The following is a 17554-nucleotide window of genomic DNA, read 5'->3' as shown; positions in this document are numbered from 1 at the left end:
AATGTCCCATAAAAAAGATCGCAGCATTTCAGCTTTATATCTTGAGAACAGTTATTGTATATCAAAGTTTATACTTGACATGTTAAATTTATTAACGAACACCAGAGGGTTTGCCATAATGTATGAACAACTTTCTAGGTTAAAGTTCAAGGTAAAAAAACCTTTGGTTTCAGTTGACTACCCCTTGTCTGATAGTTAAGATCCTGTCAGCTTTATATCTTGAGAACCGTTATGATTTCAAAGTTTATACTTGACATATATATTTACCAACACCAGAGGGCATGTCATAATGCCGGGTAAATACAACTTCCCAGGTCAAAGTTCAAGGTCAAAAACTTTGCCACAGTTTCAGTTTACAACCCCATGTCCTATGGTAAAGAACGTGCCCGCTCTTTATCTTGATAATCATTATGATTGGAAAGTTTATACTTGACATGTATATTAACCAACACAATAGTCCATGTATCATGAGTGTGTATCATAATGTAGGTAAAACTTCTTAGGTCAAAGGTCAAGGTGAAAAACTTTGGTTTCAGTTGACAACCCAATGTCCTATGGTAGAGAACCAGAATTTTTAACACACGCTATCTACAGCGGGGCCCACAGAGAGGACCCTCGTATCAATAATGTCTAGCCTAGGTATCCATATCTAGATGGTCACGTTCACTTGGTACTATATTTTAGTGTTAATATAAATCTCAACTTGTTCAATTCGCTAATATTTATTGTACGTTTGTAACAAAGTATTTGAATTTAACGAAAGTATTATCTTATGCAATCATGTACTTCACATCCTTTTAATGGTAATAAATCTATACCACATTTATATTTTGTAACCGGACCCATACCACCCCCTGGATCCAGCACGGTATGATATGATATTTTTATTCCAATTAAAGGGCCCTGGATGATCAAGAGCATTTAGTAATCTATTGCAATGATTTTTATAATACACGAATTGACCGCATCCTGATTCTTTGGCGATTAATGATACCAATTTGTTGAAGTATGGGTAGATTATTTTTGGCATATTTCCCACCAGAGAAATAATTTGGGTGAAAATACTGGATATTTTTTACAATCTTTCATCCGTCTCTGATCACATGAATTGAATTTCTGGTTTATTATAAACTATAAATTAACAGGTTTGTTTTTCAATTTCGGAACTGACCCTTCAGTTGGGCATACATGCAGATTAAAATGAAATTTTGATTCATGTGTAAATAGCCGATATAAGAAGATGTGGTATGAGTGCCAATGAGTCAACTCTCAATCGAAGTCGCAATTTATAAAAGTAAACCATTATAGGTCAAAGTACGGTATTCAACACGGAGTTTTGGTTTACACCGAACAGCAAGCTATTTAGGGCCCCAAAAAATACTAGAGTAAAACCATGCAAATGGGCAAACCAACGGTCTAATCCATATAAAATACACGAACCGCGAAACACTTGTGAACCACATCAACAAACGACAACTATGGAACATCAGATTCCTGAATTAGGACAGGTGCAAAAAATGCAGTGGGTTTAAACGTTCAAGTTAATGATACCAAACCTTTACCCTTAGTTATCGGAAACAATAGTGGAAAACCCGAACTTAAAAAAAAGGTAAAATCACAAAAAATACTGAACTTAGAGGGAAATCAATTCGAAAAGTTCATAATCACATGGCAAAATCAAATAACAAAACACATCAAAAACGAATGAACAAGAACTGTCATATTCCTGACTAGGTACAGGCATTTTCAAATGTAGAAAATGATGGATTAAACCTGGTCTTATGGTGCTAACCCTCTCACTTTGATGACATTCTCATCAAATTTCGGTATAGAAAGACACACTATAAAATATTAATTGAAATGGCTTACTCACTCAAAAGACATAAGTTACACAGGTGAAAGGGAGAAGGTTTGTATCGATTAAAACGTTTAACGGCCTGCTGCAAATGTTTGCACCTGTCCTAAGTCAGGAATCTGATGTACAGTAGTTGTCGTTTGTTTATGTAATATATACGTATTTCTCGTTTCTCGTTTTTGTCGCAGAAAGCTCGACATAGGGATAGTGATCCGGCGGCGGCTACGGCGGTGTTAACTCACTTCTTAAAAGCTTTATATTTTAGAAGGTGGGAGACCTGAATGCTTCATACTTTGTATATGGATGCCTCATGTTACGAAGTTTCCGTCAGTCACATGTCCAATGTCCTTGACCTCATTTTCATGGTTCAGTGACTACTTGAAAAAAAGTTAAGATTTTTTGTAATGTTAAATTCTCTCTTATTATAAGTAATAGGATAACTATATCTGGTATGTGCATATCTTGCAAGGTCCTCTTGCCTGTCAGACAGTTTTCACTTGACCTCTACCTCATTTTATGGATCAGTGAACAAGGTTAAGTTTTGGTGGTCAAGTCCATATCTGAGGTACTATAAGCAATAGGTCTAGTATATTCGGTGTATGGAAGCACTGTAAGGTGTACATGTCCAACTGGCAGGTGTCATCTGACCTTGACCTCATTTTCGTGGTTCAGTGGTTATAGTTTAGTTTTTGTGTTTTGGTCTGTTTTTCTTATACTGTATGCAATAGGTCTTCTATATTTTGTGTATGGAATGGTTGTAAGGTGTACAGGTCTACCTGGCAGGTGTCATATGACCTTTACCTCATTTTCATGGTTCAGTGGTCAAAGTTAAGTTTTTGAGTTTTGGCCTTTTTTTCTAATACAATATGCAATAGGTCAACCCTATTTCAAGTGTGGTGTATGGAAATATTTCATGATCTACATGTCAGTCGCGCAAATTTTATTTGACCTTGACCTCATTTTTTACGGTTCATTGCTCAGTCTTAAGCTCTTGTGTTTTGGTCTGTTTTTCTTAAACTATAAGAAATGGGTCAATTTTATTTGTTGTATGGAAGAATTGTTAGCTGTACATGCCTACCTGGCATGGTTCATCTGACCTTGACCTCATTCTCATGGTTCAAAGGTCAATGTTTAGTTTTCTTGGTTTATGTTAAGTTTATGTGACAGTTGTAATAAAGCTTTATTATTAGGACTATCAACATAATATCAAAGATTAGGAAAGAAGGCGAGACATTTCAGTGTGTGCACTCTTGTTTTTATATAGATTAGACCGTTGGTTTTCCCGTTTGAATGGTTTTACACTAGTAATGTTGGGGCCCTTTATAGCTTGTTGTTCGGTGTGAGCCAAGGCTCCGTGTTGAAGGCCGTACATTGACCTATAATGGTTTACTTTTTTTTAAATTGATATTTGGATGGAGAGTTGTCTCATTGGCACTCACACCACATCTTCCTATATCTATACACTGAACGAGTGAATTTGATCTATGATGCAATGTTAATACTCAATAAATAATTTAAGGGATAGATACTAGTAGTTAACGTAACCGTATTGTTGTACCGTTGTTAAACAATTTCAGAAATCACTGAAAACAGTAACCTTGATTTTTTTTTTTAAATCCTCCATTTCAATTTTGCAATACTTTTATACACAGGTGAAGCCTATTTTACTATATCAGTGAAGTTAAGGCTAGCCTACTGTAAGTTAAGTCAGACGAAATACTACCATAAATAAGATTCAAAAGACAAATTTGTTAAGAAATGTTTGTGTGAATAAAGGTGCTGTTAATAACGCCATGCTTTCTGAATTAGGCCTGTTAATTTCTACTTTTTGTTGGCCCTTAAAATGCAATGAATTTCTGGTTTCATATTATTAATATGAATAGTGACAGATGCATGTTATAGGGGGAAAATCATGCAGTGAAAACTTAAACCTACCTTCAATATGTTTTTTTTGTAGTAAAATTAAAGTGTCATTAGGTAAACTTGGTTTTAAGCATATTTGGGAAAATCAAAATACCATGAATTAAAGACAAAATTTCCTTTTTCATTACAAAAGAAATACAGAATAGAAGAGGATCTCGTAAAATCCTGGAAACAAATTATATTTAGTGACACTATATATCTGTTTACAAAGTCCCTGCGCTAATGATGATTGTCAGTAAAGACTAGGAACGAAGTTAAAAATAATTTCCGAAATTATACAAAAATCCTTTACTGTCAGTGGCGGAGCCACTGAGGATCCAGAACTAAAAATTTTTTTTTTATCATGGATTGGCTTGGAAAGGGGGAGGGTATTTAATGTTTTAAAGTTTTTAGTTTTTCGACAAACTCCACATGTTTTTATCTTTTTTTATTTTTTATTCCAAATGGCCGCGTTTAAGAATGTTTATAATATGATTTTTTAAGCATTTTTGATGAAGGGAATGTTCTTCTTTTAAACTGCCAGAGCAGTGGAATATAACTCCAAGGTATCAATAACGTTAATAATTTTCTAGGACTTCTTATAATTAATTATTATAAAGGATGATTTTTTTAATCACGATATACAGCTTAATTTCCTCAAGGTTTCAACTATACAAATCCTTGATTTCCTCTAATTTATCATGTAAAATTTTTACATTTTGTCTTTTTCATATTATTTTATTTACGTCTAGGTTCCATATTTTACAGATCTTACTAGTTTTTTTTATCTATTTTATGGTTCCGAGTCAGTTTTGTTTGATCATTTATAGTTTGTTTTCATAAATAACAATAAAACGGAGAATTTACATGTTACTTCCTCAAACACTGTAATTCTATGTTTTTATTGATTTTAATGCATAAAAACGCTTGATAGTACGAATAATATTAAGTAGAATTGAAGCGTCAAAACAACGCTGATTGTAAACACCGGCATGATTCCCTGGCCCCACGTCACCTAGCCGAAAAATAACCTACAATCATGTCAAAACACAGCGAAATGAGAAGAAGAAACAATCCTGACAGAACGCAGGATCCAAAAATTAAAATCAACGATTTTAAGCATAAATCAAAGTCTAAACAGTCTTTTACCAAGCCGTCAAATGTCGCCACAATTTTCCTGATGGTGATCGTTCTTTCTGGTATAGGCTACTGGAGATATCAGACAATGCTTAAAGAAGTGGTCAAAATGCCTCTTGACGTTCGCAAAATAAACAACGACAATTCTACCAGCGCAGCAGTAAATCCCGAGCGTTTCTGGGGCTCGTACAGGCCGAATTTGTATTTTGGAATGAAAACTCGTTCACCACAGTCCCCATTGTTTGGATTTATGTGGTTAACACAGTTTGCCCGTGAAATGCCTCCTCCAGTAAGGCATTGGTGTGACCAAGGAGACAGTCTCCAGAAATATGGATGGTTGAAACATGATGGGGTTAATTTTGGTATACAGGAGTTAGAAGAGAGAACATACAAAATAAGAACTGAGTTTGTAAAAAGACTTGGTGGTCAACATGGTGGTGATTGGACAGCAAGAATATCAGTTACACCAAAGGTATATTGCCCATATTCTATTTCTTGTTTCTTCTTTTTTCAAAGAGGGTATTTAAAAGATAAGATCATGCATTTGATGGTTGTGGATGGCTATGTACATGTCCAGTGTCAAAGAATCCGGGTCCGTACGCCCTAATTCACGTTCGCCCTAGTACCTGTTCGCCCTGATACCTGTTCGCCCAGGGTCCATTCGCCCTGATTTTTATTTTTTACTAATTGTTGTCTAGTGGCATAATTTTAAGTACATGTATTTGAATAATATATGTTGAAGTTTGTTGAAAAAATAATCAAATATTGATATTGCCGCAATCAATTTCATCATTTTCCCTTTGATTGCAGTAGATTACTGGAATATAATGTATTTATCTTTGTTGATATTTGTTAACAAAATAATTGTATTCAGTCATTCACTAATGTATGCAGTATAACTTAGACTAGTCTCAGAGTATTTTAATGAATGAACTTGTAAATCCTTTTTACAGTTCGTACATTTTTTTTAAATTAATTTCAAGCTGAATATATTATCAAAACAAATTTGTTTTTTATATATTATAAATCCATCAAAAGACAGGTATCACAATAAGCAGTGATCCGAATTATTTTGTCATAAAACAATAAATTAATGATCCTTAACAAGCCATAAAGTTACTTTTAGATATTTCCATGTTTCCATAAATTTCAAGAATATATACCATAGAAATATATCTGATTAAGTTTATTCAACTTCAATGCCCTGAATATTAATTATTTTTGGTAGGGCGAACGGACTCTAAGGGCGAACAAACTCAGGGCAAACGGACCCAGGGCGAACATGTTACTAGGGCGAACGGTCCCGATACCAGTGTCAAAGTACAATGTAAAAGTTAAATAGATATAAGGAGATGCGGTACAAAGGTATGAGTGCCAATGAGACAACTCTCCATTCAAGTCACAATTTATAACAGTAAACCATTATCTTGGCTCACACCAAACAGCAGGCTATACAGACACAAAAAAATAATAGTGTAAAACCATTCAAATGCATACATGTATTTACAAATGTAGGAGGCAAATATAAGTTGTACAAATGTAAACTCCCAAGATGTACATGTAGGTTATTTGTGTGCTTTGATGATATCTCAATAAAATGGAGTTTAGGTATGATGTATGTGTTGTTTCATTTTTGGTTCTATAATTTGGACTAATCCCACATTTATTGATATCAGCACTTAACTATAGGTATGACAGCTCAGTGACTGAGCCCATGCCATAGTTTCATGTATAGCATGTCAATTGTAGATTAATGGGATGTGTACAACAATAAACACCAATACATGTACATGTTAAAAATGTATGTTAAATGTAAGTAACTCTTTATAATTTCATGCTTCCGATGCCCTTTTCTGGATCTACATATACCTTTTTCTTGTTTTTCAGGAACACTCAAACCCTAGTATAATTTTATTGTTTTCTTCATATTTTCAAAAATATCACATTTCAGTTGTTTCAGTTTATTTGTTATTATTTAGAAAGTTCCATTAATTGATTCATCTGACAGTTATCATAAAATTGAGAATGGAAATGGGGAATGTGCCAAAGACACAACAACCCTACCATAGAGCAGACAACAGCAGAAGTTCAACAACAGGTCTTCAATGCAAAATTCCCCCTACCAGAGGCGTCCTTCAGCTGGCCCCTAAACAAATATATAAATATACTAGTTCAGTGATATTAAATGCCATACTAAACTCCACATTGTACACAAAAAACTAAAAGTTAAAATAATACAAGACTAACAAAGGCCAGAGCTCGTGATATGGGACAGGTGCAAAACATGTTTGTGAGATCTCAACCCTCCCCCTATAGTACAAAATGTATACCTCTAGCCAATGCAGAAAAGTAAACAAATATCAATCATGTCAATACGTACATTAAAATTCAGTTCAAGAGAAGTCCAAGTCTGACTAGTCTGACATGGTTATATATAAAAAAATTATTGAGACATGTCAAATTTTGAAAATTGTTTTGCATCTGTATATTTTTATTTAATTTGACAAAATTTTTGTTTACATGTTAATTAAATAGGTGAAACAATTGTATACATGTGGTTGGTAAGACCTACATCATGTACATTAAATATAAGGCTTGAAGCACTTGTATTGTATAGTTCCTTGTATTATTTATGTTACATGAGGTTTAAAGGATGTCAAATGGAGATACAGGAAGTTGTTTTTCATGCATGATTATATAGAATAAAACATTGCCTACCCATGCCTTGTAAGATTGGGTAGATACATTTTTTGTACATGTACATTTGTAGGTCAGATTTGATTTCAGTCAACAAGTTTCATACATGCATGTGCTAGATAAGAAAACAATGTTAATAGACATGATAGAGCAGGAAAATATCTTTATTAAAATTTGAAATGATTTATGTAATAATTTTTTTGGGGTACATGTAGGCTGCTTATTATATGGGTAGGTAGACAAAATCAAACAACTTTAATTTTATTTTTGGCCTAAGTGTCATGTATCATCCAGTACTAGTATTCTCACTGACTAGGAAATTTGGAGGACATTTTGATGACTGTTACGATACCAGACTTAAAGTAAAGTGCATGAACTCAAATAATATTACTTATAATTATAATATAAATATGAAGCTTCTTATTTGACTAGCTCAACTTTCTCCAATGGAAGGATCTTTCAAAACACTGGAATAGTCAGGTTAATATAAAATGTACATTGTACATGTACATGATGTAGTACATTTTGTATATGGACATATATATTAACATGCAAACAACTCCTCCTATTCAAATTTCCAAACACAATGAGTATAAGTGTTCTCATGATATGAAAGCCATATATATAGGCTACTGTGTATAAATTTGGTTTGTTCTTTATCTCAGGTCGTATCTAGTTATATTTGTATATTGTGATTGTATGTGTTAAATGATCTCAATCTGCATAGAGGCAGGTTTAAGGGGGACCTTTAAGTTTTGTGGAAAAATTTATGATTGGTTATATAGAGAGGCCCTAAAGCATGAAGAGAGTGGCCCCTCTTAGGTTGCTAGTGGGAAAATTTCTAGATAGACCACTGCTGCCAACATACATTTCAAGTCATGTTGTTAATATTGATTTGTTCCCATTTTTAAATTGTGGCTGGTTTATACATGTAAAAACTTATTTTCCCCTTCACATGCCTAAACTGGAAAACATGAATAAGGAATTCTATATGCATGCAATATATATACATAAAAGATGCATGGAAATTTTGAGATGTTGGTAGGTATGGTTTATCTCTATCTGCTATGCTACTACATTAAATTTGTACTTGTTTTAACATTAAAAAAAGCTCTCAAAAGAACAATTACTCACAGGCCACGGTTTCATACATACATGAATGCATCGTCCTGAATATGCATAAAATATTTGCCACTGGACTTTAAGCAATCAACAAGCAATCAAGCATTAAATGAGTGCACAAGAACTTGACTATTAAATGAATTCAAAATTGACTTATGGTTTGCTTCACCGGTGAGTTCAAAGATACATTAAAATTTCGTGGATTGAAGAAAAATTTTTGTTTTTTTCTTGGATATTGGATTTCGTGGTTTTGGCAATCACTCCAGACAAATAACTTTATATACGTTTAACATTTGAATTCGTTGAACACCTGTACCCATAAAACCTACGAAAATTTGTATTCAACGAATCGATACAATCCTTTAATGAATCCACAGTAGTAGCTGTCAGATTTTCTCTATTTACAGTCTTACTCTTAGGGACAAAATTAACGTTTTCAAACATTGTCACAAATACATACAAACTACAGTTTGTGTTTGATGATTTTTTACTGTTACACTCTTATACGTATATTTAGTTAAAAAAAACTGTTATAGGGTAATTGTTTTTTTTTTTATGATTAATGCTTTTGAATTGGGAAAAAATGGTTGGAACCACCCTTCAAGTTATCCTGGTTTTGATCCCTTTTAAAATTGACCGTATCAGCCCCTGCTAAGAGTTAAGTTATCCTTGGTTTGATCCCTTTTAAAATTAACCGTATCCGCCCTTGCTAAGGGTTCCATATTTGTCTGTTAGTCTGCATATCTTAGTTGATGTAGTATAAATCATATATTTTTCTGATCACGAAAATTTCAATTACTATGTATCATCTTTTTTTTCAGGGATCCGCTAAAGATACAGTCGTTTCCCTTATGTTCTATGTAGCCTTGGATGGACAGGGAACATTACAACAAGATTTAGTTAAAAACCGACTGTCGGCAGTTACTGGATCCTCTGAGGAATTAGGAGACTTCAGTCTTTCGTTTTCAAAACAGAAAGGTCCGAATTCTGCGAAGTATAATCATCTAATTTCTTACGTCTCACGATTAGACAAAATTACCGATTTAGTGAAAAACGCTTTTCAAGTTAAAGCTTGGGACAAAGAGCATACACTACCATTCTTTGCTCTGGGTGGACGACTGGTACCACGAGAGAGTCCAGGCGGTCCGAATATGATGGTCTACCAAGTTACCGTACAGGTCCCGTCTGAAATAGAAATTGTTTTTGAATCTGGTAGCTTTGTAAACCGACCGAATACTTTGTCAGGGGACATCTTTCAGCAGGAATTGACGAAATATTCAACTGCATTCGATAAGAGATTTACTAAAACCTTTGATTTGGAAGAAAAGGGTTACAATTTTGCCGATATTGACTTTGCGAAAGCTGCTATGAGTAATATGATTGGAGGCATAGGGTATTTTTACGGTTCTTCTGTGGTTCAGTCTAGATACAATGACAAGCCAATCGAGTATTGGCCTGCCGCCTTGTATACCGCCGTTCCATCGCGTTCATTCTTCCCTCGGGGATTTTTATGGGATGAAGGATTCCACAATTTATTGATAAGTCGATGGGATAGTACAATATCGAAAGACATCTTGTCACACTGGTTTGATCTCATAAATATAGAAGGGTGGATACCGCGAGAACAGATTTTAGGAGACGAGGCGCGAGCGAGAGTTCCTGTTGAGTTTGTGGTACAACATAACGAAAATGCTAATCCACCGACTCTGTTCCTTCCGCTTCAAAGACTAGTCAGTGAAATGAAAGGAAGTACCGATCCAAAAGACAAGCATTTCTTAGAAAGCATTTTTCCACGTCTAAAAACTTGGTTCGATTGGTACAATTCCACTCAAAGAGGCTCTCAGCCATTGACGTATCGCTGGAGAGGAAGAGACTTCAATCCAAAACATGAACTTAATCCGAAAACGTTAACATCTGGTCTTGATGATTTCCCTCGAGCCTCTCACCCAACAGTCGATGAGAGGCATGTGGATCTTAGGTGTTGGATCGCATTAGCATCCGGGATACTTGCAGACATTGCTGATGCAGTTGGGAAAGACAGTTCCGAATACAAGGCAACTTATGCTGTTCTTTCCGATAGTAAACTTTTACAAACTCTTCATTGGTGGCCACAAAAGCAGCGATTTGCTGATTATGGTTTGCATACTGATAAAATATCACTAGTTAAACCAAAGCCGCCAGCAAATGTTCATCCAAATAATATGCCACCAATGCAGAAAGAGAGAATGGTCAAAGCAGAACCAACATACCAATTTGTTAATGCCTTTGGTTATGTTAGTTTATTTCCATTCCTACTTAAATTTGTAGATCCAAATTCTGTACAATTATTCAAAATTCTAGGAGACTTGAAAAATCCAGATTTATTATGGACCAATTTTGGATTACGATCCCTTGCAAGGACTGCTCCTTTGTACAATAAACATAACACAGAACATGATCCGCCATATTGGAGAGGTGCAATATGGATAAATATGAATTATCTCACATTAGGGGCACTTAACCATTACGCTAAAACGGATGGACAATACCAAAAGCTAGCAAAGGGCATTTATACTGAACTGAGAAATAATGTAGTCAGCAATATTATCAAAGAATACAGAAGGACCGGTTATATTTGGGAACAGTATGATGACAAAAGTGGAAATGGAAAAGGCAGTCATCCTTTCACGGGATGGTCTGCACTTGTAGTGCTAATAATGGCAGAGGAATATTAGCTGTTATTTTAATGATATATTCTAGTCAATTTACAATCTTAAAAACTTGCAACATTTTCTTGTTACAATGGAAATTTGAATGTTATCAATATGCAATAGTTTTGGGACACCAGCAAGCATGGTACTAAGTATTTTAATATGAAAAATTACATTTTTTATAATGTTTTAAATACAGTGTGTTTCTGAGGATTTTCAGCTAAAAATCCATATGCACATACTAGTAGATCTTGAAGTTTGAAATGATTGCTTTATTCGATCTCTGTAGAAGAATTGTGAAAAGCAAAAAACTCAAGTTTGCTCAAAATTGATAAGTGTTACGGGATCTTCACTTAACTCAGGGACCAAGTTGGATGCAAGACATCGTTATATCATCTTCATATTATCATGCCATTGACAGATTCTGTTTCTGTTTTAGCCGTCAAAAGAGACTTTTGTGGACTTCCGAATTAGAAAAACACTTCCAAAACAGAATCCAAAATAGATACTTCATGGTCATAAGGCATCATTTTGAATTCATTTACATTAATTTCATGAGATATGAGCGCCATACATGTGTGAATGTATATTGTATGCTTATGTTTTTTTTAACATGATCTGTTTAGCATATGTGTCGATAAATTCTGAAAGCAAACGAGAAAAGATAAATAGATCAGATATTCTGCAATACTAGTACTAGTACTACTTCTGTTTTTATTTTTTTTTTATTACTGATGAATTTGAATTTAGATTTACCAGCACTGGCTTTTTGACTTTTTAACTTTCACAGGGGTGATGGAGTGTTTCTTAGGTAAAGTCCCAATTATATAAAGTGCTCAGTTAATGATACAGACAAACCTGGCACAATAACAATATGTGTGCGTATAGAGAGACAATTGTGAAGACAGCTTGCTGCTGTGCGGTAAACATGGTATACAGTTTGATATACATTTTGTACTTTAAAAAATATATTGCTTGTTTATGCATGAAATGCATGACAATAAATTTTATTACTCTATATCTTTGTCTCCTTATTGCCGCTTGAATAAACGGTAAGATAAAAAGAATTATGTGACTGATTTCCATATTTTGTGTTCGCCTATGAAAGAAGCAAAATGCGAGACGGGGCCGTTTGAGAAAGCGGAGGTGTACCCTACTGGTATTTGTATAAAGCTTTATGTTACAGAAGCTAGAAAACCTTCATGATTCATACAATGTCACGATGTGAAATTATGCTTTTCTTTTGTAAGATGTACATGTCTTTCTGGCATGATTCATCTGACTGTGATAATATATTCATAGAACATAAATATTAAATGTATCGTTTATGTTTTACTCTAGTAACAGTACAAACTTTATATTACAGACTTTTAGGTGATAAGTAAAACAGGCGGGATATTTCAGCGTGTAGAAACTTTTTTTCGCGTTTTGTCTAATATCTTAAGAACAGTTGATAGGTAGAAACTTAAGAAACAAAAACGATCAGTACGACTATAATTCTACAAATAAGAAATCGCGAAAACCGTCAATCGTCTCTTTATTAGCCGTTTATACCTTGTATCTGGGACATACTATTTTAGTATACTATGCTAGTCCCGATGATGCAGCTTGTACACTATGGGATAGATGCACACACTTTATTAAACAACACAACTTGTCGCAAGACACTATCTGACGAATAAATCGACAAGGCCGAAATCGGCAATATCTCGGAAGACTATGAAAGATGGGACGATTTTTGGGGAGGGGATGGAGGGCTTAAAAATATGGACAGAAACGTTAAACAGAAAATATGATCAACAATACCATATCAACTAAAACAAGAATTTCTTCTTGAATTCTAAGCCTGACAACAATGATAATACATTTATTATGATTTTTTTGTGTACAAAAAATTATTGTTTCGCCTGAAAGGAGTATAAAAAAGCGAGACTAAGGTATACTGTTTTCGGCGGCGGTGGCATCAACAATGTATTCGGTTGTGATTAGGTCTAGTTTATGATGAACCACTTGTTGTAAGTAAATGATATTTGAAATCTGGCATATTTCATTACCATGGAGATTATTTGGTCCTTACCCCTCAGTCATGGTCTATTGACTTTGCCTAGTTAACTTATATTAGTTTGTGGTTATGTCAGTTTGTGGGGAACCACTAATGTTGCAGTTAATGGTATTTTATATGAATAAAATTGAGAATGGAAATTGAAATGTGTCGAAGAGACAAAAAAGAGCAGAAAAAGCCAATATAGAGAGAAAATCCCGCACCCGGAGAAGGCGTGTTTTAAAGAAATATATGTACTAGTTCAGTGATAAAAGACGTCATACTAAACTCCGAAATATATGAAAGAAACTACAAAATTTACACACAGTAAAACTCAGTTTAAAAGAAGGGAGGCGAGGCTTTTTCATACCCGATTAGTAGTGGTGTTACGTCCCTTTATAAAAACAAAACGACACTGAAAAAATTCTTAAAGGTTCCTAAAGACGAAGAAATTGATGAGTAAGATTGAAATAAATTCATAAAACACATTTAAACCTAACACGTTGTTATTGTTTGCATCTGTTTTTGTAGGATCAATGGAAGCAGTTTCTTAGTGCTACCAGTATTGAAGACTTAGCTGCTCATTTTGATAGGTCACTAGTCTAAATTTCACACGTTAAGATAGTCGGAAAGATAAATAAAGGCAACAGTAGTATACCGCTGTTCAAAACTCCTAAATCCATGGACAAAAAAACCAAATCGGGGCACCAAACCAAAACCGAGGGAACGCACCAAATACAAGAGGAGAACAACGACATAACACTAAAATGTAACACACAGAGAAACGGACCGAGCATCAGACAAAATCCCACGAGAATAACGAATATAACATCAAAACTAAATACATGAATTTGGGATAGACAAGTACCGTGACACGTCTTATCGCATTTGTAAATGTATTACATAGACGTTACGCACGGTATTGGTGCCACTTTGCGTTACACGACGTTCCTAATAAAACGACGATTTTGACGTTGTTCCACGGAAAGTTTCAAACGTTGACCTTATATTCTACTCATGTGAAATGCCGCTTAAAGTACAGAGATTTTCGAAGTTGCTTCTTTATATGTTTTTTTTTAAGGCTGTGCAAATAGAAAATTTCATTGACTTTGAACAAATGTTTAAATACATGAACAATTTTAATTTTTGCGAAGAATTATAGATGCAACAATAACCAAAAAATAACAATTTGATGTCTTGTTAAATGATTGAAATATATGAAAAGAGGATGTGGTATGATTTCCAATGGGACAACTCTCTACAAGAGACCGAAATGACACAGAAATTAACAACTATAGGTCACTGTACGGCCTCCAAAAGCAAAGCCCATACCGCATAGTCTGCTATAAAAGGCCCCGAAATGACAACGAAAAACAATTAAGACGAGAAAACTAAATGCCTAATTTTTGTAAAAGAAATGCCGTTGCCAACTTTAAATGATTTAAAGATGGTCGGGGTCTAAACTATTTTTTTAAAAAGAAAATATTTAATAAAATTGAGAATGGAAATAGGGAATGTGTCAAAGAGACAACAACCCGACCATAGAAAAAGAACAGCAGAAGGTCACCAACAGGTCTTCAATGTAGCGAGAAATTCCCGCACCCGGAGGCGTTATGCTTATCATTCGAAAGGAAATAAACCATAGAAATCAATAACATAGATGAATTTGTGCTGGCCCCTAAACAAATATATATTTTGTACTAGTTCAGGGATAATGAAAATTGTATTCATTGATTACAATTTTTAGATCAGGATTGTTTTACCAAATAATTAAGAAAATTCATGTTATGTAGGAATTTACACATTTTGTACATAAATCAGGCCGTTAGTTTTCTCGTTTGAATTGATTTACATTTGTCATTTAAGGGTCTTAATAGCTAACTATTCGGTGCGGGTTTTGCTCATTGTTGATTGCAATAGAGTAACCTATAGACATTATTAATTGGCCTTAATGGAAGTTTGTCTCGTCATACGGCCGCATCTTCTTACTTTATTATGAGGACGGTGATTCTGTATTATTGTGTTTTTGCTTTTGCAAACATATTTTACGAGCTATCCTTTCATCTTATATTTTTTTCACAAATTCAAGCTTCAAAAAAGGGTTGGCGATCAATAATTTTTTTTATAATATTTGAAATTATAGAATTTGGCAAGGTATAGAAAATTCTTACACAGACCAATACCTACCTCACAGATTACCAGCTGGTCGAAATCCAATCTAATTAAAAACCGATCTCTCATGCTCCCGTTTTCTGATATGTCGCGTGGGAGCAATCTAATTAAAAACCGATCTCTCATGCTCCCGTTTTCTGATCTCCCACGCGACATATCAGAAAACGGGAGCATGAGAGATCGGTTTTTAATTAGATTGGTCGAAATCCGATTTTGAATGATACAATTATTTTCATTTTACTAGATGTGTATTTTTTAGTAATTGCTATATGTGCATGTTCAACTACTCTCTATCTCTCTCTCTCTCTTTCGTTCTTTCTCAAATAATTTTAATATACTAGTACATGCCTATTTACCAGGCAATTCTGTTGGAGATTCGAGAAAATAAACTTCATTTTGTCACACTACTTCTAAATATAATAACCCCATTTTTCATACACATTGCTAGGTAGATGTACTCACAGTAGATTAATAAAATTGATCGTTAGCTATACTGAAATTTTATGGCATACGAGTATTTCTCTGATAAAACTTTTTATTAAATGAGTCGATGCAACAAAAGAAAAAATGATTGCACGTTTTACTGAAATGTTCACGACTATGGAGTACTTTTTCTCATGAGATTTATTGTGAGAATTTTCATTCATGTGTATAGCTTCGAATTTTTAAATAGCATTGCTAGGAATTACAGATACTGTCTGGCTGAAGAGGATTATTAAGAAGATCTCACTTTTGTTTGCATTTCCCTTTTCAATGTATCTTGCATGCTTTTATAAAGTGGGGGTGTGGTCATTAGTAAGTTTTCTCTTTGTTATAGCTCCGGGCCTTGTCTTTATGGAGTATCCCATTTAAATATTTTGACATCTTATATCCTTGAAACAATGCAGATTTCAATTTTAATGCATATTAAACGAGAACTTTATTTTATATAGATCAGACCATTTCATTTAAATATGTTATGCCAAATAGGCAAGAAAAGTCGTATACCAGTTTAAATTACGGTTACGGGGACATTTCATTGGACATCTTAGATCGTTTCGGATTTTCTACCTGCAATTCAAACAAAAGTACATATCAGATCATTTTAAAGGAAATGAAATGTATTTTCCATTCATATCAGTCAACAGGTCATAAAAATTAGAGATATAGTAGAATTTCGTTTGATAAAAAGCCTCTGAATTATTCTTTGTGTTATTCTGTCCATCGGGACATTTTATTGGACACGGGAAAAATGACGATGTTTTTAAAATAAGACCACAGTTACATAATGATGACTTCAGATAGCTTCTTCGGAACATGTATAATTTTTCTGATATTATTAAAATCCATTTTCGTATGTTATTTATTATAAAATTGAAGACGGAAAGTTTTCTTACGGGTTGAGCAGCAAATTGGGACATTTTTTCTCTTTTTTGTTTAAACTTTTCTGACGATCTTTCTACTCTTATAGTTAAAAACGTCTATTACGTCATTTAACGTTAAATGTATACAATATAGTTGTAAAATTTTAAACCATTCTACATACTAATGAATCCGCACTGGGCTTTCAAAGACACACATAAAACAAAATTGTAACAGCGGGACACCTTTAAAATGACGTTGTAGACATCGAAATGAGCAATTTTTTACATTAAAAAATAGACAAAGCATAAATTCATCTATGTTATTGATTTCTATGGTTTATTTCCTTTCGAATGATATGCATAACATGGCTATTTATTGTAAAGGATAAGAGCTTGAATTTGAATATCGTGCGCAACGTCATAGTGTGCTAGTGACGTAATACGGTATATAAGGGGATTCGAGCTTCGCTCTCACTCCATATGGAATCTACTGACCCCCTATATACTGTGTTAGGTCACTAGCACACTATGCATCCAATAGTATCAGCATTCGCACACCTCATTTCGTTGGTTTTTTTTGCATCATCAGTTCATA

General features: G+C 34.1%; 1 protein-coding gene across 1 annotated transcript; it reads left to right on the top strand.

The window, feature by feature from the left end:
* The first annotated feature begins 4696 nt into the window (after window positions 1–4696).
* Window positions 4697–12421, top strand: LOC134716035 (mannosyl-oligosaccharide glucosidase-like). Its single transcript, XM_063578717.1, has 2 exons — window positions 4697–5366; window positions 9535–12421. Exons 1-2 carry the CDS (start codon window positions 4797–4799, stop codon window positions 11425–11427), a joined length of 2463 nt encoding a protein of 820 aa, XP_063434787.1. The 5' UTR covers window positions 4697–4796; the 3' UTR covers window positions 11428–12421.
* The last annotated feature ends 5133 nt before the right edge of the window (window positions 12422–17554 follow it).

This window comes from Mytilus trossulus, chromosome 4, assembly GCF_036588685.1.
Source record: "Mytilus trossulus isolate FHL-02 chromosome 4, PNRI_Mtr1.1.1.hap1, whole genome shotgun sequence".
NCBI lineage: Eukaryota > Metazoa > Mollusca > Bivalvia > Mytilida > Mytilidae > Mytilus > Mytilus trossulus.
This window is presented reverse-complemented; position numbering and strand designations above follow the sequence as displayed.

Coding starts and splice junctions, on each gene's coding strand:
- LOC134716035 (XM_063578717.1), top strand. CDS start 4,797: ATGTCAAAACACAGCGAAATGAGAAGAAGAAACAATCCTGACAGAACG. Junction 5,367..9,534: donor GAATATCAGTTACACCAAAG/GTATATTGCCCA, acceptor CTTTTTTTTCAG/GGATCCGCTAAAGATACAGT.